The following is a 26,081-nucleotide window of genomic DNA, read 5'->3' as shown; positions in this document are numbered from 1 at the left end:
CAATATGAGCACTCTTTGTCATAAATTCCTGCAACTGCTTCATTGTTAGACTGTTTCCTCGTGGCCCCTGGCTCTGGATAGTTTGGAGGGACGTCCTGCACCAGGGAGGGTCTGTGTTGCACCTTCCACTTGATAATAGACTTCGCTGTGCTTCTATGCATTGATAAAGCCTTGGAAATGTTTTTGTATCCATCTCCTGACTCGGGGATCTTTGGACAGTGCCGTGCCACCCATAGTTGATGGTTTGCTTCAGTTGCATTAAAAGGACTGAAATGCTCTAGGAAAAGCTTGTTTACAATACAATACAACACAAAATACTTATGTCCCCTTGGGGAAATATGTCTTGGGCTTAGTGAATGCTGCAAATCACACAATGACACAATATGTAAGTAAATAAATACACATTAGGTAAATATGTCAATAAATTAATGCCGATCTAATAGAAATGACCACAGCTGATCAGAGGTGAAAGTCCAATGGCTTTGTGTGCCATTATATGTGATTAGGTCATTTGTAGGAGGGGGCAATTCTGTTTGTTGTTGTTGTTGATAACATGCACGTGTTATATATTTAGTTTGATGTTATAAGCTGCATTATGTATACAGCTGAATAAAACCCATCTCTGTCCATCTTCATTTCAAGCTGCAAAGCAACAAAAATGTGATTATTTTGAAGTGGGGTGATTGCAGATTGTAGCACTCTATTGTATCTGATGACCTGTAAAGTGCAAATCCCGAATCAAAGCTCTATCTATCGTTCAATTGATAAAACACACAGATCCACGTGTCAGGTGAGGTGACGTAGGGTCTTGTCCGTCACCGTCCCATAGACTACAGCGTTGTGTATCACTGTACGCTCGCTTACCACGTGATAGTAAGAATGGGATCTTGTGATTTTACGAGTGTCATGTGTAATGATCTCACTCGTAAGTGTGAATGCGCCCGATGTACGTTACGCACCAAACCAAACAGTTTCTTTCCGCCCGGCGTGTGTTTACGCTTCTGCACCGTTGAGCTCATGCCAACATGCATACGACACGCGTGGGTGGCGCTACGAGCTTCTAGCTGGCCAATCGCATAAGAGCAGCGCGATTACTGGCTAGATCGTCTGCCAATAAGATCGCTACTATCTGACAGTCACGGCCAACGAGAGACTGTGCGTGGATGGCACTAAATTGGGCACGTGTGTCCGTGCACATGTTGACGCTGAGGAGAGAGAGAGAGAGAGAGAGAGAGAGAGAGAGAGAGAGAGAGAGAGAGAGACAGAGAGAGAGCGACAGAGAGAGAGAGAGACAGAGAGAGAGACAGAGAGACAGAGAGAGAGAGAGAGAGAGAGAGACAGAGAGAGAGAGAGAGAGAGAGAGAGACAGAGAGAGAGAGAGAGAGAGAGAGAGAGACAGACAGACAGACAGAGAGACAGAGAGACAGAGACAGAAACAGAGAGATAGACAGACAGACAGAGAGGAGAGAGAGAGAGAGAGAGAGAGACAGAGAGAGAGACAGAGAGAGAGCGACAGAGAGAGAGAGAGAGAGAGAGACAGAGAGAGAGAGAGAGAGAGAGAGAGCGACAGAGAGAGAGAGAGAGAGAGAGAGAGAGAGAGAGACAGAGAGAGAGAGAGAGAGAGAGAGAGAGAGAGACAGAGAGGAGAGAGACAGAGAGAGAGAGAGAGCGACAGAGAGAGAGAGAGAGAGAGAGAGAGAGAGAGAGAGAGACAGAGAGAGAGAGAGAGACAGAGAGAGAGAGAGAGAGAGAGAGAGCGAGAGAGCGGTTTAGTGAACCCGGAGAGGGAAGCAGATCTGTGGGATAGTGTAGACAGGACCGTCGGGAAGGGTTTGCATTGCTTTTAAAGAAGCCCTGAAGGTGAGACTGATTTTTCAGACGTTTGGTTTGCATGCCGTTACACAGTGATGTGATGGAATGGGCTTTGCAATTTGCATTGCTCATTTTGGGATGTAACGTTGATGGTTTTGTTACTGGAGATTTCTTGTTATTGTCTCTTTGGCTAGTTTCACTGTGAAAGTGTAACTTGTGTTTCAATTAAGAATGTGTGACGTTATTTAAATCATGTATATTTTGTGCTTGAATTTGTGTTAATGCCTAATATATATTGGATTTGATGTAGGTATGATTCCTGGATACGTGCCTCTTTTTCTTATCTTTGTATTTGCTTGTTCTTCTCATTTTTTTGTATCTCTTTATCTGACACACACACAAAATAAAGCACCACCCTAAATCTAATGACCTTCCAGACAAGAACATACCTGCACCTGCACCTGCACACAACCAGCAGTGCAGTGGTTATAGTGAAGTAGCCTACATGTACAATTACGAAGATGAAACGTAAGTGCAGCAAACTGCATTGGAATTTGAAGAATAAGCATTCACGGTACTTATCTATATTGATGAAAGATATCGATTAGATATGTATTGGTTACGCATTACAGACAAACACTCATACCACTTGCCTCATGCGACTTTTACTGTAATCCGTTCCTGTATATGTTCAGTGGTCAAAAGAGAGAGATGGTAAACTCCGGGGTAGAGAGAAATACACTGTGGGTGTATTTGGCTGGGGGAGGGCAAGACTCAGAAAGTGAGGGTGTGTGTAGCGTCTTGGGTGTGCATGTGCGTCGCTGCACATGTGTGTGACTGTGTGGTTGCCGGAGGGAGAAGAGGAGAGAGAATTAAAAAATACAGAGCGTCCCGGTGCCTTCCTTACACCAGTAGTGTTAAAGCATCTCGCTGCACCCCTCCCCCTATTTTCCTGCACCAGACGACACACATACTTGCACACACTTACACTCATGCACACTTGCCTCCAGACAGAGCCCATGTTCTCCGTGAAGGCAGAGACGACCTTACAAGGATAAAAAATTAGACATTCTGAAAATCACTGTTAGTTTAGAATGTTCTGTGTGCATTGAAAATTTGGTAAAACACCTGGAATAAAAAAAACGTATACCATGTTAACATATAGATGAAATAAGAAACATTATAAGAAAAAGGCTGTTATTAAAGCAAAAGGGGATGTACCAGAGACAATGAGATATTCTAAAAAATACACAAGTTTCGTTCACGTTGTTATACTGTATCAGTTGCGATGGAAAAAGTTGTATTAGATTGGAAAAAATGCAACATTGAAGGATTTTAACAAATCTCACCAATTTCAAAGTTATTTGTATTTACGCAAATCATCTTGTCACCCTGTATTTTTTGGTACCGTCTTCCATTTGAACTGCTCTGGGAGTTGTTTTCAATCATGTCTGCCCCGTTTGTCGTTGTACTATACACTTACTAACTGACATCTTACCGTTCTTCTTTTTCACCGTCGGCAGTCATGCAGTCCCCAGGAAGAACCACCTCTCAGCCCTCACAGGGTTTGTCGAGCTCCAATGACAGCATCCTGTTCAGTGATGATGATCCGGACGTGATCCTGTTGGAGGACGAGTCACGCGAAACCCGTTCGGCTCAGTCTATTCATTCTAACAGAAGTTTTTACAGTGTGGACGGAGAGGCCACGTCTTCTGGATCTCAGTGGGCGTGTGACGGGTTCAGTGAGTCCAGTGAGCCTAACAGGTCCGGAGAAGGGAAAGCCAGAGAGAGGACGGAAGGAGACATGCTATTTGCACGGAAGGTAGGAATTCGTACGCCGACTCACCGGACACAAGCTGCCTAGTAACAACCGCTTACAAAAACTTACCAAAAAAGTCATGGCTTAACCCCTTAGAGAAGAGTGCTTTAAAGCAACACTTTGTAGTTTTTCGACTTTAAAATCATGTCTCCAAAATGACTTTTAACAAGACGGATTCTACTGCCCCTGCAAACTGAGCACCCTCATGGCAGCTACAACCACACTCTGTAAGTTCGGTGTTCAAGTTGGTACACACAGCCCCGCCCATCCATCCCTTGCTTGCGGAAGAGTGCGAAATGGTTTCCAAACAACGTGTCTGCATTCGCCAGTTCTATCAGCTTAGTAAACAAATTCATGTGTATTGCGCAGCCCAAGGGGAAGCAAATTCTGCGACATTGCGCCACTGCCACCTTTTTATTCGTTCACTGTCATGGGAGAGGTGCTGTCGAGACGCTGCATGCAACACGAGAGAAAGAGAGAGAGAGAGGCGCTGAACAATCCCAACTACAATGAATTAGGCGGTTTCAAATAGTCAAATAAAATGTAAATGGAAATCATAAAAAATCTATTAATGGCGGCCAGTGTTGATAGTGTGGCAGGCGGGGACAAAAACATCTAAACAGACAACACAATGATGTTGTTATGAGAAGCATAAAAAATCTTTGGTTCATTTCGAAACTATGGCGGGCCTCTCTGTGGTTTATTTGTCCATACAATAGAAGTCAATGGAGGCCAGTGCTGTTTGGTTACCAACGGTCTTGAAAATATCTTCTTTTGTGTTCTGCGTAAGAAAGAAAGTCATACAGGTTTGAAACGAAATGAGGGTGAGTAGATAAAATAATTCTCATTTTTGAGCGACAGCGATTATTTTGGCATCTCAATAAATGTGGCTGCCAACCGTTTAAATCATTTGGCAGTATTTTAGAGACTCGAGACGACAGATGCAGTATGTTTATTTTCACCATCTGCTTTTAACAGCTTATTAGATAACAGTGTGTTACCAAAATATAAGACTTTCTTTGAAATCACAGGACTCACATGAGACGGTATCAAAATGTCAGGCTTCATTCCTCAGTATTTGTGATTGTACTATGATGTTATTCTCGGCCATTTGTCTTAACAACCAAACTGTGCACAGAATTGATTTACACACTCAGAAGTGGAGTGACAACTGTATTCAGTGGACACAAAGAGACATTGCTTTCTGTTTTTTTTTTCAGTGCTTGGAGTTACAGGGGTTTGTCAGACCTCTGCTGGAGCTTCTCAACGGACTGAAGAAAGGACGATTTGACAAAGGTGAGACAATAGCAAGCTGTGTGCATTCAATGTTTAATGTGAACACAACACAATTTCGAGTTTTAAGTTACAATGTAGTCGCAATGGATTTCGTTCGTTGGCCATTTTTGAACACGAAAAGCAGAGCGTGCAGGACGGATTTAATCTGATGAATGCACCACTTCTCATGAATAACTGAGATTCTTATCGGCATTTTTGCTGCTTTTGATTGGCAGGCCTGAGCAGTTTTCAACAGAGTGTCGCAATGGACAGAATTCAAAGGATTGTAGGAGTCCTGCAGAAACCACATATTGGGTAAGAAAATGTACATATTAGTAAAACTCTCTGTTGTCCGGTTGAGTAAGAAGGTAGATGGATGGATGGTTTGTGAGTGGACGCAACAAAATCACGAACCAAAATGGATGAAATCACGTCTTCAAACTTCACCCGCTGCTGCCCGCTCTTTGAGAATGACCCACTCAAGTTTGGTATCTATTCAAAGCTTAGAATCTGCTTCCGGGTTCATCTACTCTCCACATCACCATTATAGCGATTTGCAAATATAGAGAGCGTTAAAACAAGCCTGTTTCTTCATAGCAACGGCCTGCCACTGCGCCTCTGATGGACAACTTTAAAGGCGATTTTCTCACTTATTCTATTTCGATATTATCCTATCCTTACCAATCAAACATCAATGGAAAACTTAGAAATGGACTCTTATGACTGGTGTTGTGGTCCAGGGTCGCATTTTATTCATCTTCTGATCCCAATGCAAACCTCCTAGTCACACAATGTTAAAAAAGCCCAAATGATCTACCCACACCTGACATACAGGTCGAGAGAGAGGGCAAAAACCAGAACACAAGGTCACCCGCTGTTCGGAGTTGAGTCTTATATGGGTGCATGTCGCTCCCGTTTTTGATTTTCTAACCTTAATATTAGAAATAGCTTGAAAATCCTTATTTTTTTTTAGTTTAACAAACGAAGAAAAAGCGTTTGGAGAGTTTGTTACGTCCCTTTCGTTTGTTACTTTTCACTCTTTCATGTGTTTAAAGGGTCATTTTTAACGTGTTATTTTGAAGTAAGGAATAATTGACCACGGTCCGCTAATAGCACAGTTATACCACAATACAGGACATTTTGCACATCTCATATATGTGTGAGTGAGAGAGCGAGACACTTGCGTGTTTGCAGTAACGTGATAGAAACAATACGAGAAACAAATAATTTAGTGTGTAGAGCCTCCTGTAGGCTACACTACAACCTTTCTGTTGTTAAAACTTGGCGTGATGTGGAACTGTAATGCGGTCAGCCGACCTGGAAAACCTTCATAGGTTTGCATTTACTGAATGTTAAAGGGGTCATATGACACGGTTAAAACAAATATCGTTTGTTTTAGATGTTATTCAATGTGTTTACATAATTTAATGTTATAAAACGCTGTATTTTCCACGTACCGTGCATGTTTGTATCTCCTCTTTGCCTCGCCTCTCTGAAACACTCATCGCTCTGAAAAGCGAGGTGTGTTATGATTGGCCAGTTAACCAGTGCGTAGTGATTGGTCGAATACTGCAAGCGTGTGACAGAAATGTAACGCCTCTTGCCATATATACTGACAGGTACGCCCACTTTAGATGCATATACATATGGGCGGTCTGTCAAATACCACGAACTGATGTAGATTTGTGGGGGTGTGGTTACATGAGGCGTTTCAGGCAGGTCTGGGTGAGCATTCGCTTTAGATAGAATGCATCCGTCACTTCACTGTCATTTGTCATATGTTTGTCAAATTTGTGTTGTACTTTATTCCATCTGCAAATGTATTTCACTGTGTATGTTACAATGTGTTTTTTTACTGTGTTACTGCCTATTAAGTGCAGTCCTGTTTACTTTCCTCCTGTTTTTCCGCAGAGAGAAGTACTTGCCAACTTTACTGCAGATAGAGGTGATGTTAAAGCTTTGGTTTCCTCAAGTGACTCCTCAAGTTTCTTTGACACCAAACCCTGCTGACCTTTCACCTCGGGACATTTCCATCCAAAGCAGCAGCAATACCACACCTCCACACAAGCACAAAGACCAGCTACATATTCCAGTCAAGGTTTGTCTAGATACACCAGAGGCATCCATCTTATTTTCTCATTTATTCTGTGTAACAAATCAAAACAAAAATTTTAAGGCTCACTGTGCACCTTTGCATTGCAATATACACATTTAATAGGATGCTCTTATCGCACGTGCATTTTGTATAAAAATGCTATCGATTTGTCTATTCCTTGTGAACCCGTGAGCTACCAGTTGAGCTACATGAACATTACATGCATTGATGCAAACATTTGATTTAATTCTCTCTCTCGGCTCCCGCAGAAACGAAGGCTGAGCTGGTCGGACACAGACACACCGTCCTCTTCACCTCCTGCAGTGTGCAAGCGGTCGAATGTCAAAGGCTGTGAAGAGCAACATCAGAGGCCATATGTTGACGGAGGGGAGGGCTCTTCAGGGGCTCCTCCCTCTTCCTCACAGACAAACCAATCTGAAAGGAGACCAGGTGAAACATCAAAGTACAAGATCCTCCAGTGGTCCGGTTCCAATTTGACATCGGTGCAGGTCTCTCCCATCATCTCCCCGCCTAAGTCTGGACCTTCTCATAAAGGCGGAGCTAAAGATAGAGGGGGCAGCTATGTCCTGCTCACCAGCAGGAGTAGCCCGGCCACGCAGGACAGCTCCGTCTCCTCCACGACACCTTTCTCAGAGCCAGCTGGCAGTCCATGCCAGCCTGTCACATTGGTGACTGCGAGTGCTTTTCAGGGGCATGTTCAGACCCCACCGATCACAGTGAAGCCTTCTTATCTGGTACAGGAAAGCCCTTTACAAACCTGATGCAGAAAGCAAGCACAAACCACGGAGAGATTTGAGTCATGGGATGTGTGAAGGTTTTGTCTCAAAGTGATTGGTAAAACAGTATTAGTAAAGAAGAATGTGGGACTTGAGTTTTTGAACGATTGGGATTGAGATTACCTGAATTTAAGGTCAATTCTGCACGTATAAGGGGAATGAAAATTCTGTCGTCATTTTTTCACTACCATGTGGTTCAAAACCTGTAAATGACTCTTTCTACTGCAGAACACAAAATAAGATATTTTGAGAAATGTATTTGTGGTTTTGTGTCCTCATAATAGAAAGGTTACAGATTGCAGCTTTAAGGAAATCTGAAAGGGGTTGTAGTCATTGACTTTGCTGCGACCCCAAAATCTGGTCAAATAATGACCAGAAGGCAATAATTTTCATGAGACATCAATCCAAGGTCGACCTGCAGGTGCAATCTATCATTTGAATAATTTTTTATAATAATTAAATAGATGACATACAAAAAGGGCCACATGACTGTGTTGTCTGTCAAATTGCTTCTGAGGATACTGAGTGTTTACGGCCATTAAAACATGAACGGTGGGCCCTTTTTGTAGCTCTGAATGGAAAATGTAGCAAAAATATAACATGTTTACTGTCTGAAAATAAGGAGTCGGACATAACAGAGGATGTAACCATTTGTGTTACTGTATTTTACAAAGGCAATCTTGTTTTCCGTCCCAGTGGGACTTTTTGCGCTTGCAGTGGTGGGATTTGAACCGTAAATGAAAGCACTTGATCAGATACAGTCAGTGTTAGCATTTTCATTTATTCTCACCCTGATGCAATGCAGGAAGTGATGTAATATACAGTACAGGACGAAAGAGGAAAATTGTACAGAGTCGGAGTCAGCTTGATTCATAAGATTTTCTTAATGTGTGTGTGTATGGTGCTGACTGTCTACTGTATAGACTGACTAGATCTCCTCAAAGCCGAAGATGAAGCGCTTGAATGGTGCGGTTGAATGACACTAGACATCTTTGACTAACGGTCAAAAAAAGGACGACGGTCACAGTGATAACAGTTCTAATATGCCAACCCGTGGAATCTTTATTTATTCATTTAAACGTTTATTTATGTTTATTTGTTTATGTATTTATTCATAAGGCAGCTCGGTGTGTGTGAGCTTGGTCTGTCTTGGACTCTTTTTGCATCTTCAAGTTGCTATGTTTGAAGTTTTTATATCTATATTAAGGGAAAAGTGGGATAAATGAAGGTATTGGAAAACCTGTGCCTTTTCTCAAAAAGGATGTGTGTAAAAACGTATCGATTGTGGGTTTTTTATCAAATGGTACAGAACACAAATGTCAAAACGGTTTTGGAATGCACGCATTTGTTCATGAATATATTGCTCATTTGTTCTCATGAAGAAAGGAGAAAAATGGGAACCACATGACCACTAACAGCAACCGGAGAAATAGTCAAAGCAACATTTGAAGGGACTGAACAATCACTGCAGGCAGTTGTGATGCACTAGAATCCACCAAAAGTTGTATTTTGGGGTTTAAGGAATTAGGTTGAAAATACATTTATGCATCAGTGAATAAAAAAATGGACGTAGGCATTAAGCAATGTAATGATGGACAAACAAATTGCATATTTTCACATGCTGCTAAGTTGCTGATTTATTTGGGAAAGAGGTTTAATTTGCCTAAAATCCAGTTACTTGCCCCTATAGCAATAGAAATACTTGCAATGCTAAACCATAACTGAAGGTTTATTTAGTAATTGACTTTTTTAACGTCATGATTTTGTAGAAATCCGTTGCACTTATTTTTTATTTAAAATTGTCAAGTTTTATACTGTACAGACCAAGAGGTTTGATCATAACGTATGTGTCTTGGTTGTTTCAAGTGTCTTTTTATATAACTGTAATCTAATCCTACTGTCTTTCAACAAAGACGGACCCTTTAATAAACAATTCATTTTAGAAGTAGTATGTTTCAAGTGGTGTGTCCATATTTTCTCCAAGGGTTTAGTACCGTTTTAATGTTTTAATTCAAATACCGTTGTTAAACTATTGTTACTATGGTATAAATATTGTTCATTTTCACAAGAGCTTTTATTGACATTTTGAATGACACTTTTTTTACATTATTTAGCAAGTATCCGATTCCAGAAATGAAATTGATCGTTGATTCTCAATCCTTCTCATGTTCGGTGTGTAAAGTTCAGAGTGTGTACTGTATTCAAGTGTGCTCACTGTGTATTATATATGTGACCTGGACGACAAAACCAGTCTTACATTTTTAGTGCTAGCCAAAAATACATTGTATTGGTCAAATGATCGATTTTTCTTTTATGCACAAAATCATCAAGATATTAAGTAAATATCATGATTCAATGAAGATACTTTGTACATTTCCTACAGTAAATGTATGAAAACTTTATATTTGTGAGTAGTATGCTAAGCTAAGGGCTTCATTTGGACAACTTTAAAGGCAATTTTCTCAATATTAAGATTTTTGCAACCTCTGATTCCTCAGTTATATCTCGGCCAAATACTGTCCATGTATCCAAATATTATTTCTTCAGCTTGCAGGTGATGTATAAATCTCAATTTCGAAACAATGTACCCATCGTCAAGGGTCACATATACTTTAATACTGATTTGACTGATGCAGTGCTGCTGTTTTTAGACATGACGCTATACTAAAAAAGTACTTTCATGGAGCAGCGCTCCGCCGTCATGGCTCTGCAGGAGGTTCAGATTTACAACATTTCAATTTTAGAAAGATTTTTTTTAGAGAACCAGAGAAAAACTGTGATAGGTAGACTTGACTGATTTAATCGGTCATGGAATGAGTGGGATTTAACCTCCTCCCAGATGCTCCCCATGCCTATGTGTGAAGGAGGTAAATGGGAGTGAATGAGCTCACGTGCCAGTGCCTCCAGGGTGATATAGTCTGGGAATCTGCTAAACAATATGTTCTTTTTACACTGCGCTCTTTATTGCATTTTTAGTCAAGCAAACAATATACAGACAATTGTTAGGGAGATTTCATTCAGAACTGAAATAAAATCTGGATCTCCCAACTGAGCCGCCAGATTCAATTTTGGCACAACTTTCCCTGTAGCCATGGTAACTACAGAAGAGACAGATTTTTCCTGTTTTATTAATAATCCCCTTCACCGGTTTGTCCATCATGTGACATGTTCAGATACTTCAGAAGCTAACACACACACACACACACACACACACTAAAAAGAGCAGTGTACATTAAAAGTTGGCAGAAATGATGAAACAGTGGGTTAGGGTACGATGAACAATACATTTGTATTGTTTTGTGATTTCATTTTAAATTTTTTAATTAATCATGGTTAACAATTGCTCATGATTTACTAAGGTTTGTTTCCCATCAGCAATAAAGCCATGTGGACACACCCACTTTGACACACACCCCTCCCCCATTGTATCCAAGCAGTTTTTAGGCAGAGAGCAGCCCATACTCCCCCAAACCCCGTCCTACTGCCACACCACCTCCCTCTGCCCCCTCTCCATCCCTCCTCCATCTGCCCTCTTCATCTCTATTGGAGGACGGAAACCAGGGGCAAAAGCGAGAGGATGAGCGCAGAATGTATTGCCTGCGTGTCTTGTGTGTATACAAATGTGTGTAGGACGTTTAAGGAGGGACAAGGTGACTTCGTGTTATTTTAGAATGCTGAAATGATGAAGCTTTGTGAAATTCTTACACAAACCAGAAATGTTGCACCTGCAACCAGGGATGTTTTTAATAACCTCTCGGTTTAATAGCCTGTATGAAAAGTATATTTTTATCTTTACTTAAGTCAGAATTATTGTTATAATAATATATCTGATTTAAAACCATCACGTGACCATATGTTTTTAAAGAAAGCCACATGCATACATTTATACAGGCATATGTGTTCATATTTGAATTGTTGGTAAAAACAAATGTGTTTCCTTTTATGATTAAGAAGAACGTGCTTTTTTATTATGGCATTGAATGGAAGTAAAGGGATTTTGGTCTATGTCTGAAGGAGAAAGCGTTGGAGGATGATGTGCTTACTCACTTGTCCTGCCCGACTGTTGTCTGTATCCCACCACACACACACACCCGACCGACTGCGTTCATTCAAAGAGCTCCTTTACTTACGCACGCACACAATCATCAACAATGCCGGGATGCTAAAACACACGTGCATGCAGTTCATACAGCAATGAGTTAAAAGTTGTGTTCATTGATAGTAGAGGCAAATGAATATATGTAGATTGGCTGTGTTTTAGTGGCATCTTTACTGTAGTCTGACACATGTGGCTGTTGGCTATAGTGACGTTTTGCTCCATGCTGTTGTGTCTCGCACGTGCGTAGGCTACATCACCTAGTGTGGTGCGATATAAAAACACATTTTTATATTCAGTCAGAGGCATATGCAACATGCACAGGTAGTACAATTCCTACAGGAGATTGCAAACAAAGGAAATATCTTATTCTTTATTTTAGTCTAACATGTTTTATTTTAATGACATTTAATCTCGACTGCAACTGTGATCTATATCTAGCTATCCATCCATCCATCCATGGATGTATTGTCGGTATTTCAAGTGCATTTCTTTGAGTTTTTGTAAGTAATGATTTCATATTATTTAGTTTTTGTATTATTTAAATTTTTTAGACTGTGCCCTTAAGTTCTTGAATGTATATATTTTCCTTGAAAATCACATATAACTGATATATATGTTTAGAAAATAACTTTCATTAAAGTGATCGGTGATTCATATTTCAGCCAATGAAATAAGATATATAATTTTTTTGTTTAATACAGTTATTGCTATTATTGGTGACATCATTGTATGCCCAAAAAACAGTATAGACCACTTCGGAACGTTAGGTCAACTATGGTGCAGAAGAACTTCCTGTTTTAGTTTTTTACTACACACATTCTGTTCAATGTTTAAACAGAATAGAACCAACAAAACGTGTAACCTCATCAAAATGTTAAAGTAATATCTTTAAGGTTTAATTATATTTGTAGGAACTGAAGTGCTGCTGCATGGACCAGTGTTTACATCTGGCAAGGTGGTCTATAGGCCTAAACCTCAAAGGCACATAGAAGTTTACTAATACATTTAAAACAAATGTTTTCTGGTGGATACCATACTTGACAGAAATGTGACGGTTGTAGTTGACCGTTATTTCACGATTAGGCCTACTCTATCAAATGCGTTGACTTTGAGTCATGTAGATCAAGGTGATGATGATGTGTGGACTACCAGTTTGTACAACAAATGGATGCAAATGATTATGAATTGGCTGATGACTGTGACACAGTTGCCCTAGGCATCCTATAATTGAGATGTGTAACACATTCATCTAATGTGCTGAGTGTTTTATTGATGGGTTTCAGTGTTACAATGTATGTGTGTGCATCTGTCATGCTGTCATTGCCACTTTTCCTGTAGGGTTCAGAGTCAGGGTGGGAAATGATGCTGATTTAGGGGACCTTTATTTGGACCTGTGTGTGCGTGTGCCAGTGTGTTTACTGTATTTGGGACAGTAATCCCCTATGAGCGTGTCTGTGAGTTAGAATGCACACAACAATCCTCTCAATAACAAGGGAGACTAATGAATTAAGAGTGTGTAAAGAGACACACACCGTAACATACATAAACATAAATCATCGTCGTCACACATTCATATTTACCTTCACACTGACATGGTATTTATTGGGGTAATTTGTTAAACTGTCAACAACCTGTAATCCCAACAGAGCTGGCTCATGAAACACCAGCAGTCAGACAGACTCTTCCAGCTCAGAGCTGTTCAGTGACGGCAAACACTACTAAAGTTCAGTTTCATTATATTGCTACAGCAAGATTTCAGACATATTAAACAGCTCATTCATGCTACAGTAATACAGGCAAGGATTTGCAGCATATAGGGGTGAAGACAGAATTTGAGCATGTAGTAAAATTATTTTGTAGCTTGTTGATACAAGATAAAGATACGGTATAGTGCGATTGCTATTTATACCAGTAATCTGTGTTGGTTATGTAATACAACTGTAACATACAGCATGCAATTCACTGAGATAAACACATTATAATTTAGTGGAAATGGTTGAAATTCACTTGGGCGACCCTAGTTAGAAACTAAAGACTTATTTTCAAGCATAGATGATAGAGCCTGTGGATCATAGTAATAATTATAGTTATATATAATAGTTTGCTCATTTGCATGCAGAGGCTATTACATAAATAAAACATTGATTAAAAAAATTACAATTCACACCACGTTGTCAGTCCCGACAAATGATGCATACTGTCTCCTCCTTGTGTGGGAAGACATCATTCAAAAACTTCATTACTCAACACTTCATCCTAAGATCATATTTTCACATTTTCGTTTTTAGATTTTCACATGACTGTATGTTTACTTTACGCCATCTTCCTCATTGGCTGGTCACTATGTTTAAAACGATTCTTGTGGGAGTAGTATTGCCGGCAAACCTGATGTCTGTTACACTTGTGTAGCCCAATCCACTATGTCATTGAGGAATGTGAGATTTAAGGGCTGGGCATGGGGCAAGAGACTGAAGGACTCAGAAAATTGATCAGACACTATGTAAAGGTCCTGGTGTTGTGAAGGTACACTGGTGTTGCTGTAAGGTTACAAAACATTCCTGCGGTGTGGTAGAGTGTGGCTGAAAACGGACGGGAGTCAACGATGGGGGTGAGGAGCATCAAATCTGGCAGTCTGGGGAGTGTTGCCCCGGGCTCATCATTGCTGTCCATAGTGCTGCTAGTGCACTCACATGACCTACATGACAGACAGAGGAGAAAACGTGTGTGTGCGTGCGCGTGTGTGTGTGCGTGCGTGCATGTGAGTGTGTGTGCGTGTGTGCGTGCGTGCAATTTTTTTTATTATTTTAAAAGCATGACGTGTAAAAAATGCAAAAGAGTAAACGCTGGCAAATTGTTATGAATGAAAGGTTTTTACAACTCATTTCTGTGATGATGTGTCACATTTGATAATTGTTACTTTGCTTCCCCCTATGGGACAAAATATTTTGTAACGTCTACTGATATACTTATGTAGCAGTGTAAAGGGAGTATATGATTAAAACACGGTTGTTGACTGTGGGAGAATGTCAGGAGGAAACCTAAATTCATGTACAATGTATAATGACGAGAAAAACTTCTACACGAACCTTTTATTTTGTTCGCAGTTCCGCTCCAGCGTGAGAGATGGCAGCAGCGAGGCGGCAGTCTGCAGCGGATACGTCACATGTGTAAGAAGCTTCCGTTTCCGTTCCGCCATTGAAAACGTTCGGCAAACATCGTGAGTGACGAAAAGTCGTGAAACATTAAACGGCTTTTTTTGTTCGTACTAAAAGTCGTTTTATTCGTTGCCGTTTGGGTTTGGAGAAGAGAAGAAACACAAAAGTAAAGTAACGGCGGACAGTTTTTACGCTTCGCTGTGAAACAGCTGAATAAAGCGATAGGTAAGTGTGTTTGTGTCCGCGGGTTGCCTTGTTTGAGACGGAAACTCCCTTAAAATAGCACCATGGTAACTCTGGGTTCTACTCAAATAGCGTATTTATGACTATAAATCACTGCGGTTGATCTTTTATGATAATACGTGGTAGCGATCTCCAAATTTCTCGCAAAATCAAGATACACAAAACGGCACAAAGATTTTAAAGGGACTGTATGATGCAGTAAACAATGGTGGTATCTAACTCATGTGATATGCTCAACTGAAGGAAACCTAGGGACGAAAGCTACTGACATCTTTAAATCGAGCCATCAATTTGAGTAACTATAGATTAAAAACAAGGCTTTCTTTTTTCTGTAAAGGTTACATTTATTCAGAGCCATTATGTTTGTTGACAATGGTTATCTAATTAAGACTTTAAATATCTTCTTGAATTCCTAATAAATGTATTTATTGCTTTCGCATAGATGGTTAGCAAAAATCTGTGCGTATGGTAAGTCTGTTAACCAAAATTGTCCATAATCTTGATGACAGCATTTGTGAAGGTGTGTCTTGCTGTTTAATAGATCTTCTCCAGCATGTCTCTGCCCAAGCGTGAGGTGGATGAGCTGAGGCCATGGGTGGAGCGCACCGTGAAGAAGGTCCTTGGATTTTCCGAACCCACCGTGGTCACAGCAGCGTTGCACTGCGTGGGCAAAGGGCTAGACAAGAGAAAAACTACAGGTATGTGCATTTCTGTGTATGTTTTGAAAAGTCACATGTGATGCTAGAAGGAGAGATGAAGTTTATAAAATGCTCATTAGAACTGTTTATATAGTCTTTTAAAATGTGCTTGAATGGCAAGTATATTGTATGTACATTTCACAGACTAACGCTCTTCGATTGACTTCTTTTAGACCAGCTAAGGCCTTTTCTTGACGAGTCTGCAGGTAGCTTTGTAGAGCGTCTGTTTGAAGCCTTGGAGGAAAGCAGAAACACCCGCGGAAATAAAGGTTCTGGAGAAAAGAACCGCAAAAGAGAACTGAAGGTAAAGAGTTTTCTGAACATAAAATATCCATTTCCCCACGCTTTTGTGTATTTACCATGTAAGATGCTTCTTAAAGCTACAAATATAAAAATAAATCTTATTTACAATAATGTACAGCAGTTTATATTTCAGCTATTTGAAAATATATCTTCTCCTGTTTTATTAGGAGGTCTTTGGAGATGAAGTGGAAGGAGTGAAGGATGGAGCCAGAGTAGAATCCGCAACCAAAAAGAAGAGGGTTCCTCGCTTTGAGGAAGTGGAGGAACCAGCTGTTTTACCTGGACCCCCAACAGAGAGCCCTGGCATGCTTACGAAGATGCAGGTAACGCACACAAACAGAATTATATTGGTACTCACAGCGTTTGACCATCACTCTTTGCAACTACAAATGTGTGCTGTTTTCTAAGTGATCCAAGAGGTGTCTTGTCTTATGTAGTAACATACACCCTTCAGTCTAGTGCATTCAGGGTATCTGCTCACCATTCTCTCAGTCTACCTCCTGCTGTATGTGTTCATACTGTATTTGATGTTCCTGCTTTAGATCAAGCAGATGATGGAAGTAGCCACACGGCAGATTGAGGAAAGAAAGAAACAACTGAGTTTTGTGGCTCCTGTCCCGATTGTACAGGTAAGATAGTTCCTTCTTATCTGACCCTGCTACATTCAATTGACTTTGTTTAATCGTTTAGGAAAGATTATTTCTCTTTTATTGCCTAGATTACCTCTTGTTTTCCCTCAGGCGGACCACAGTGCACAACGTCCCAACCATCCAGCAGTAGGATCGTCCCAGTCCATCGCCCCCTCCCAAGCTGCTAACTTCATGAATGATGCTATAGAAAAGGCTCGCAAGGCAGCCGAACTGCAGGCCAAGATCCAGTCCACGCTGGCCATGAAACCAGGAATTCTGGGTACTTTGAATAACGCAGGGTCGCATAACCTAGTAGCTTTGGCCAACCTGCATGCGATGGGTATCGCGCCACCGTGAGTTAAAATGTTACATTATTGCACAATGTTGCCACAGAGAGGTGAAATGTATTTATTTATTTATTGGATGGTTTCTATTACAGTAAGGTGGAACCTCGTGAGATTTCAAAGCCCACGCCCCTCATTTTGGACGAGCTTGGAAGAACCGTCGATGCCAGTGGCAAAGAAATTGAGCTCACACATCGCATGCCCACCCTGAAAGGTAACACATGCAGAATACTTCTATTAAGAGACCTTGCGGACAGTGTATACTGCAAATAGTTTTTCTTATTTTGTTCTCTTTCTTTGTCTAGCAAACATCAGAGCAGTGAAGAGAGAGCAGTTTCGGCAGCAGTTAAAGGAAAAGCCCGCCGATGATATGGAGTCCACATCTTATTTTGACCCACGAGTGCCCCTCGTTCCTGCACAGAGAGCCAAGAAAGGCTTTAGATTCCACGAACAGGGCCGCTTTGAGAAGATCGCCCAGCGGATACGCACAAAGGTTGGCTACAGTTGGCTTCTCATGTACAGTTGCCTCGTGAAGACATATTGTTTCTTTCTTTATTGAATGTGTGTATCATGTCTTTGTTTTAAGGCTCAGCTAGAGAAGCTTCAGATGGAGATCGCTCAAGCTGCCAAGAAGACGGGCATTCAGGCCTCCACTAAACTGGCTCTTATTGCTCCTAGGAAGGAGATGGGGCAGGGGGAGGTTCCTCAAATCGAGTGGTGGGACTCCTACATCCTGCCGTTCAATATAAACCTGTAAGAGGCAATTGCCTGTTTTACTTTATGGTAACACAAACACAAGAAAAAAGTTGTTTCATTTTAGTTTTTACTGTGTCTTTAATGAAGTTTAACATGCTTGTATGAAAAAAATGTTTTGCCGTCAACGGTACTCGCCAAAAAAAAACCCAAAAATGTGTATGCATTTTTACATTTCAGTATTATTACTCGTACACAGAAATAACAAAGTACTAGCTTAATACTTAGCTCAAACAACAGTTTAACATAACAGTTACTAAAAATGAGTCTTCAGAAGTGTACATTTAGTGCATACACTGTCCTCACAAACCAGGTTCCAGACAGTCACCCTTCATCGCCTTATCCCACCTTCCCTGTGCTACAGAAATGTTTTGAATTTTCTGACAGTGACAATTGTCAAAATTTTTACAGGTTTGCAATATACCGATATATCATAAGTTCGGACATAAGCTCAAAATTTACTTTGACTAAATAAACACTAAAACGTTGATGTTACATGAAAATAAATACAACCAAAGTAATAAGCACAACAGAATTGTACAAGATTAGAGCTGCAACTAACGATTATTTTAATAATCGATTAATCTGTCGATTATTTGTTCGATTAATCGATGAATCGGATACAAATTTTTAAAAGCATTCATTTTCAACCCTTTATTGAAAAATAGAACTGACATTGCAAAACATATTTCAAAAGCTTTATTATTACTTATTTTATTATTACAGCTTGCTGTGGTTTACATGATGCATTTCCCATCAAGAAGCCTCTCATGGTTTGCTGTTTTTTTCTGGAATTTTTTCGGGTCTCTCTGATGGGTCTTTCCTCTACCTCCGCTCTGCTTTTTTAATTTATTTTTTCTCCGCTATGCTGCGCGGCGCGATCAACTTTTTTTAGTCCTGTGACACACTAGATGCGTGGCGTGAGCGTCTCAGAAGCCTGGCGTGACCGTTTTTAAATCGGCTCCCATGTTAACAGGTTAGAGCTTGCACACTGCCTGCGTGAGACGAGCCGCACGGAAAACGCGTGCATGCTAGGAATTGAATCGACGCCTATTTTTCACGAGACACGCAAGCGTGTTGGAAGCGTTTCCAGGCAAAATAGAATAGGAAAAGATGTTTATATGTAATTTTGTACACGAATACATATTAATGAATGCCATTTTGATGTTTGAAAGCTAATCATCATTTATTTGAACGTATTTTCAAATTGAATTTCATTAAACCAACATCTACACGTTACGGGGTTTACATGTCCACTGTAGAAAACATCAGGACTTAAATCATGTTTATAATGCATTTTTGGAGAAACAACAAGTGAATATTGAAATAAATTATACATTAATATTCCTATTAAGTATGAGATATTATTACTAAAATGTTGCAAATGAATACTCCAATTAACTACTTTTTTCCATAAAATCTTCCTCCAAGAAAATGCTTAGGCTATATCCAATGAAAAGATACATTGCATTGAATGGGAATATTAATTTATGTCCATCTTAAACACATATTGCATAAAGTAAACTCGTGCATCAATTGATTACGTTACATCTTTAATAACATATCTGAGAATCATCTTAATACGAATTGTGGTTCGTATTAAACCCCAAAATGTATTGGTGACTGAATTATTTTTGTTTTTTATGCTCTTAACAATGTGATTAAAAATGGAAAAAAATATGACACACTACAATAACAACGTAGTCTAGTGTGTCATCTGAGTGACGGTCCAACATCAGGTAATAAAGCTACAAAACATTTGGAAATGTTATTTAAATAAACAGACAGCCTACTTACTCATTTTTCGGATTTTGGAAGGTGTAGGTTATGTGAAAAAAGTTTAAACTTGTCGTGAATACAAGACCCTTGTCTGTCGGCGGCCTCCCTCTATGTCACCTATAGCAGCAGCAGCGCGCCAGCGCCGCGTCAGGCACGGTGCTGGTGTGCAAAGATACAGAAAACACGACGCAGCCGCCACAGAGCTGACACGCAACAGAAACGCCACGCTCACGCCACTCAAACATGTGGCGCGCGTTATAGTCGCGCGATACAACGAATCGATAATGAAATTCGTTGCCAACATTTTTAATAATCGATTTTTATCGATTTTATCGATTCGTTGTTGCAGCCCTATACAAGATCTAAAAAAAGTTCAGGCAAAACAACAATCTGTACACTGTGTAATTGGATAATTGATCTGGGTTTTTTTTGCGTTTAAGATCTTCTGGGATGATGGTTGATGAGATTGAGTTGCATGGAGTCACCAACTTGGTCGAGCATCCATCTCAGATGGCCCCCCCAGGTATTCATACCGTTGTGGATTGCAAAAAGGCAGATATTTTAGTTTTGCAAATGGAAACTCATCGATTGACTCTCTGTTTTTTTATTTGTGTGTCTGTCTGTGGCGCTCTTAGTGGACACTGATAAGCCAGTGACTCTGGGTGTGTATTTGACTAAGAAAGAGCAGAAAAAGTTGAGGAGGCAGACACGCAGAGAAGGACAGAAAGAGCTGCAGGAGAAGGTCCGACTGGGCCTAATGCCTCCACCTGAACCCAAAGGTACATCAGTCGCCGTAATATGTTTAATCACATTATGTTTGTTTGTTATTGTACACCAAATAGAATTTGTTGACCGTTACAGCTACTCATTATTTGTTTTCCTGTTAAGTTACCAGTAAAGAATAAGCCAATGCAAGAAATGGCTGCTTTTCAACCACTTTTCACACCATTCTTCCTTTAAACAATAATCTTTATCAAGAAATTGATATGTAGGGTTTTTATTCGAAGCGATTTCAAAAATATGAAATAAGTGTTCAAATTTTTACTGGTGTTATATAGGGCTGGCCCGAAATAGTCGACTAAACGTTAGTCAATGTGAAGGAGGCTTGGTCGAATACAATTTTCATTGGTCGGTTACTCGCGAAAAACAAACAAACAAAAACTCAGTTGACGTCACACAGTTGGTATGCGTGTATTACAGAGGAGAGTGAGATCGCACCAAAAAACTATTCATTATTATGATTTAGCATCTCTCTGAAATATGGAAGTGTTACAAAAACATATTTTCTGAGCCCGTAAACTTGGTTTTCTCTTTTCCTTGTGTGTATATATACGGAAGTAATTGTTTATATCATAAATGTGCGATTATACGACTAATTGCTTAAATGAAGGACTACTAGTCGACTAGGAAAAACTTTCGTCGGGGCAGCCCTAGTGTTATATGTACGAGTATGTTTAAGTAGTACATATACAGGAATATGACTTGTGTTATTGTGTGTTTGCAGTACGAATCTCTAATCTGATGAGGGTTTTGGGGACGGAGGCAGTGCAGGATCCCACTAAAGTGGAGGCTCATGTTAGAGCACAAATGGCCAAGAGACAAAAGTAAGCAAGCAGTCTGTGTGATTTTTGTGTGCATAGATACATGTACTCTCGCTCACAGATCTTTAATAACAGTGATATTTCGCCCTGTGTGCGTTCAGGGCCCACGAGGAGGCGAATGCAGCACGTAAACTCACAGCAGAGCAGAGGAAAGAGAAGAAGGTGAAGAAACTGAAGGAGGATTTGAGTCACGGCGTTTACATCACTGTTTACAGGTGCTTAAGTGATATTTTCTTGTTGTTTGTGATGTATGGTTAGCAGGTTTAATTGCAAAACTGTTTGACTTGACAAGGTGGATCTGCGGCTCCTCAACCAAAACATATTGATCTTAAATGTACATAGCCAGTGATATCTGATTTACGAATAAATGCCTCGTTTTATCCTGCTTTTTATGCATTTTTCTGCTTTGATCTCAGAATCCGAAATCTTTATAACCCAGCCAAGAAGTTTAAGGTGGAGGCCAATGCAAACCAGCTGTACCTCACAGGCACTGTGGTGCTACACAAAGACATCAACATCGTAGTTGTGGAAGGAGGTGAGTGATCGAGCATCTATATTTATTTACAACACCACGGATCATTTTAAAATGTCTGGAAATTACATTTATTTAAATGAAATACATTTTCTCCATGTAGGACCCAAGGCACAAAAGAAGTTTAAACGGCTGATGTTGAATAGGATTAAGTGGGATGAGCCGAACTCAAAAAGAGATGGTAAGAGGACAGAAGAGAGCAAGCTTATTGTATGCAATGTGATCTGAAGTTAACCTTTTGACATTTTGTTTCCACTAGAGCCTGGTTCGGATGATGAGGGTTCGAGGAAGCATAACAAGTGTTCCTTGGTTTGGGAGGTAAACAGACTTTGTCTGCCCAAAATTAAAATTTGATTCAGCAGAAAGTTTATTTTAACATTTATGCATTTTTCTAGGGCACCGCCAAGGAACGCAGTTATGGGGAGGTTAAGTTTAAGCAGTGCCCTACAGAGAACATGGCTCGGGAACATTTTAAGAAGCACGGAACCGAGCATTACTGGGACTTGGCTCTGAGTCAGAGCGTGCTGGAGACAACTGATGATTGAAACACTGCCAAAACTAAGCAGAAACATCGGACACAAAAGAATGCAGCGCGTGCACACCTGCACAACTGTTTTGGTGTTTGAGAGGTGAAATAGACTGTTGAGAGAAATGTGTGTGTGTAAATATAGAATGAGTGTATGAGAGAACAATTCGCGTTATTACATAACTGGTGTCTGTGAAACAATGAACGGCTTAACAACAAGAGCTGGTGGGATGAACCATGTGACAGAACATAATAACAGCTGCATATTGAATAAGGATGGACATGTTGATTTTGTCACCCATGTAACAGTTTTAAAGTTTAGGCTGTGCAGTCTATGATGACTTTCAATGGCTTCCACCCTTATTCAGATTCAGGACTGTAGTAACATTCCTGAAATATGCAGTTACCAGACAATAGTTTGACACTCAGTGACTGGATGTTTCAGTGTACAAATAAAAGCATTGGTCTGTATAACACACAGGCTTTGCTTTTAAAGCATTGCTGTGGAACGTCTTGTCTGTACAATGGAAAAAATATTTTTATTTTGGCTCACCTTTATGTCCAGATCAAAAAAATCACCTGGCTTACACCCTGCTTGATCAGTTGTGGCAGTTTAGTTTTATTTTTTGCTTCCCGTGTTTTATTTTTGTCAAGGACTCAAATGGAGATCCCTTGAAATGTACATAAACTGCAACCAACTAAATGAGGGCCATTAAAGCTGGTAAAAAATCATCAAGTGTTTTAGCATGGTTTTTTCACAACAATTGATTTTTATCTGATTTTTTGTCCCGCGTTTCTCAGTTGTGTGAACCATGTGGAATAATACAGCAAGTAATACTGCAATGCAAGAAGTTTCTGTCAAAATCATCATCTTCATAAGTAACTTTATAAAACCGTAAGTTAAGAAAGACGTTTGCTTTAAATGAGGGACTTTCAGGATTTCAAGATATTTTATGCTGATATTTGTGACAATTGTTTAACCCCAAACTGTCATTGCAAAATAAATCTATTGAAACATTAAATGTTTATATTGAACTTATTGCATATTAAAAGTATACACAATGGCAATATCTCGATATCTACTACGATAGCCCATAGATCCTAAATTTGAGCATATTACCATCTACTTTAAAATATTTATTTCAAGTAAATTGTTTAGATCAAATGGGTTCAGCTGACAAAAACATTTGAAAACACCTGGTCTAACTACACTAGCTGTTACAAAAGAAAACATTCTAACATTCCTCGGTGTATGCACGATGCATGTCAGCCGACAAAAAAGTCAGTTTCTCAATTTCAAGAACGCAAATAAGTTGTGTTTGTGTAGGTTCCGGTCTTGCCAGGCAGAATTCGGTATGGGCAAATATGCATTTGCTATCACACGTGGTGAACTATGGCAACTTCTGGTTCGGCAAGCAGCGGGACGAAAGCGACAAACACATTTTTGCAACTCCGTTGCTGTCCGTGATAAACAAACTGCATCCGCTGCTGTGGTGACACAAGAGTCCTTTGGAAACCTGAACATGGCTTTTTTTCTCCTCATATACCAAAACACACCTCTTAGGTGCAATTTTTAGCTCTATTAGCTAAAACCACTACAATACACTATCAGGCGCGGTGCTCACCGCAACTTCTCCAGGAAGGAAACACGATGATGGGCATGCTCTTCCGCCTGCTCTCTGGTTCATTCATGCCTGTGCTCTTCCAGGAGAATGAACCATAAAACGATAGGATCCTTGTTTCGAAACAGGGATCCAGAGATATAAAAACTTTCAGAAACATGTTGTAGTAAAGCACATTAAAACTACGTCATGCGTTCAACTCGTTTTTGAACAATTTGCCCCATGTTAAGCTTGAGGACCCAGCATGTTTAACAATATAAAGAATGCAGAATGGATGTTATGGCATGTTACCCCTCCTTTAAATATGAAACGTTTCTGGGATAAGCCGTTTTCAAACAGAAAAGGAGCGAGCACCCCTAAGGGCTGTCAAACATAGAGAAGGTGGACTTCTTGGATGCTCCGGTTGAACCCAAAGTTCTGTTAGGTCATCTGTCACTGCAATGCGACAGCGGTGTGACGACAGGCAACAGGAGGGTGAGGCTTTCCAAGGCCACCTCCACTTGCACGTGAAGGGATTGAGAACCCCCAGAGAAGCACTCAGGCAGTGTTAAGGGGCCCCAGACCTGCTCAGCCTCAACAGACTGAGCTTCACCCGAAACCAGCTCAGTCGAAGTTCCTTGGCCGCAGCTGCAGCCCTACACTGGCCGGCAAATCCTCATGCAACCTAACCTGTCGTTCGGGTCAGGGCGAAAGGAGTATCTGGTGTTACCCTGCATCAGAGAGAGTTCATTTCTACCCCTCCTGCCAAGAAAAGTCACTGGACTTGGGAATTGTTCAAAGAAAGTTCTCTCTCAACCAGTTCATGTGAAGTTGGCAACAGTTCGCCCAGTGCCCCACAGAAAAGAGATACGTGTCTATGATCCATGCAGCAAAACAATGCATAGCCTCTTTTTCCAACACTGTTTAGTAAAGTTGAATTGTTAAAACAAGAATTCATTTGCATTTATATAAACTGGATGAGGAATAAGACCAGCGTATTTTTTACCACAATTATTTTGGGTGCTGATCATATAATTAGAATGCCATCAAAAAGTTGATTTATGTCACTAAACAAAACCCATTTAAAAATGTGGGGGAGATTCACAAAGAGTGGACAGCAGCTGTCAGTGTTTCAAGAACCACTACGCACAGACGTATGCAAAACATGGGTTTCAGCTGTCGCATTCCTTGTGTCAAGCCCCACTTGAACAACAGACAGAGTCAGAAGCGTCTCGCCTGGGCTAAAGACAAAGTGCCACAGACTGATCGACTCTATGCCACGCCGCATGGCTGCATTAATTCTTGCAAAAGGAGCCCCAACTAAGTATTGAGTGCTTTACATGCTCATACTTTTCATACTTTTCAGTTGGCCAAGATTTCTAAAAATCCTTTCTTGTATTGGTCTTAAGTAATATTAGAATTTTCTGAGATACTGAATTTGGGATTTGTCAGTTATAATCAACGAAATTAAAAGAAATAAACATTTGAAATATATCAGTCTGTGTGTAATGAAGTGTCACATTTTGAATGGAGTTAGTGAAATAAATCAACTTTTTGATGATATTCTAATTATATGACCAGCACCTGTATACTTACTGTAATGAGGCAATAGTAAATGTATACAAAAGCAACTTGTGATGCATTTATAAAACGATTTACATAAAAAGTAACGCGAACCAATCAAAACATTTGCTTAATTTGAAATAAAGCATTACTAAATGTACATTTCCACCGACTGTATTGCAAGTTTATCCTTAATATAAATGTGAAATTTAATGGTAAATGTTATTTTTGTAGTAGGCAAATTTTAAGGATTTGTAAATTTCATAAACAGTGCGTGCAAAACAACTTTTAATAACTTTCAATTTCTCCCCGAATTCTTTGTAAGTCGCTTTGGATAAAAGCATCTGCTAAATGACTAAATGTAAATGTCAATAAACATGTTTTGTCAGCCATCACAAGTCTCTCCTGTGTTTTTAATGTTTTATTTCCCGAGTTGTTTTATTTGATTAAAATGAAG

General features: G+C 40.1%; 2 protein-coding genes across 2 annotated transcripts; both read left to right on the top strand.

The window, feature by feature from the left end:
- Nucleotides 1-1,720: 1,720 nt before the first annotated feature.
- Nucleotides 1,721-9,745, top strand: LOC306901198 (uncharacterized protein). The gene is made up of 6 exons (XM_079468784.1): nt 1,721-1,860; nt 3,336-3,634; nt 4,852-4,927; nt 5,143-5,221; nt 6,818-7,004; nt 7,271-9,745. The coding sequence occupies exons 2-6, from the start codon at nt 3,338-3,340 to the stop codon at nt 7,781-7,783; spliced, it is 1,152 nt and encodes a 383-aa protein (XP_079324910.1). The 5' UTR covers nt 1,721-1,860; nt 3,336-3,337; the 3' UTR covers nt 7,784-9,745.
- Nucleotides 9,746-15,013: 5,268 nt separating this feature from the next.
- On the top strand, nt 15,014-23,493 carry prpf3 (PRP3 pre-mRNA processing factor 3 homolog (yeast)). The gene is made up of 17 exons (XM_079469350.1): nt 15,014-15,277; nt 15,837-15,993; nt 16,167-16,297; nt 16,464-16,619; nt 16,839-16,925; nt 17,037-17,278; nt 17,365-17,483; nt 17,575-17,762; nt 17,856-18,022; nt 20,242-20,324; nt 20,437-20,580; nt 21,306-21,405; nt 21,504-21,617; nt 21,819-21,937; nt 22,038-22,115; nt 22,194-22,252; nt 22,330-23,493. Exons 2-17 carry the CDS (start codon nt 15,849-15,851, stop codon nt 22,477-22,479), a joined length of 2,082 nt encoding a protein of 693 aa, XP_079325476.1. The 5' UTR covers nt 15,014-15,277; nt 15,837-15,848; the 3' UTR covers nt 22,480-23,493.
- The last annotated feature ends 2,588 nt before the right edge of the window (nt 23,494-26,081 follow it).

This window comes from Barbatula barbatula, assembly GCF_947034865.1.
Source record: "Barbatula barbatula genome assembly, chromosome: 12".
Lineage (NCBI taxonomy): Eukaryota > Metazoa > Chordata > Actinopteri > Cypriniformes > Nemacheilidae > Barbatula > Barbatula barbatula.
Note: the sequence above shows the minus strand (reverse complement) of the source record. Positions and strands in the feature narration are given on the sequence as shown.

Coding starts and splice junctions, on each gene's coding strand:
- LOC306901198 (XM_079468784.1), top strand. CDS start 3,338: ATGCAGTCCCCAGGAAGAACCACCTCTCAGCCCTCACAGGGTTTGTCG. Junction 5,222..6,817: donor CTGCAGAAACCACATATTGG/GTAAGAAAATGT, acceptor GTTTTTCCGCAG/AGAGAAGTACTTGCCAACTT. Junction 7,005..7,270: donor AGCTACATATTCCAGTCAAG/GTTTGTCTAGAT, acceptor CGGCTCCCGCAG/AAACGAAGGCTGAGCTGGTC.
- prpf3 (XM_079469350.1), top strand. CDS start 15,849: ATGTCTCTGCCCAAGCGTGAGGTGGATGAGCTGAGGCCATGGGTGGAG. Junction 16,620..16,838: donor GCATGCTTACGAAGATGCAG/GTAACGCACACA, acceptor TTCCTGCTTTAG/ATCAAGCAGATGATGGAAGT. Junction 22,253..22,329: donor AGTGTTCCTTGGTTTGGGAG/GTAAACAGACTT, acceptor GCATTTTTCTAG/GGCACCGCCAAGGAACGCAG.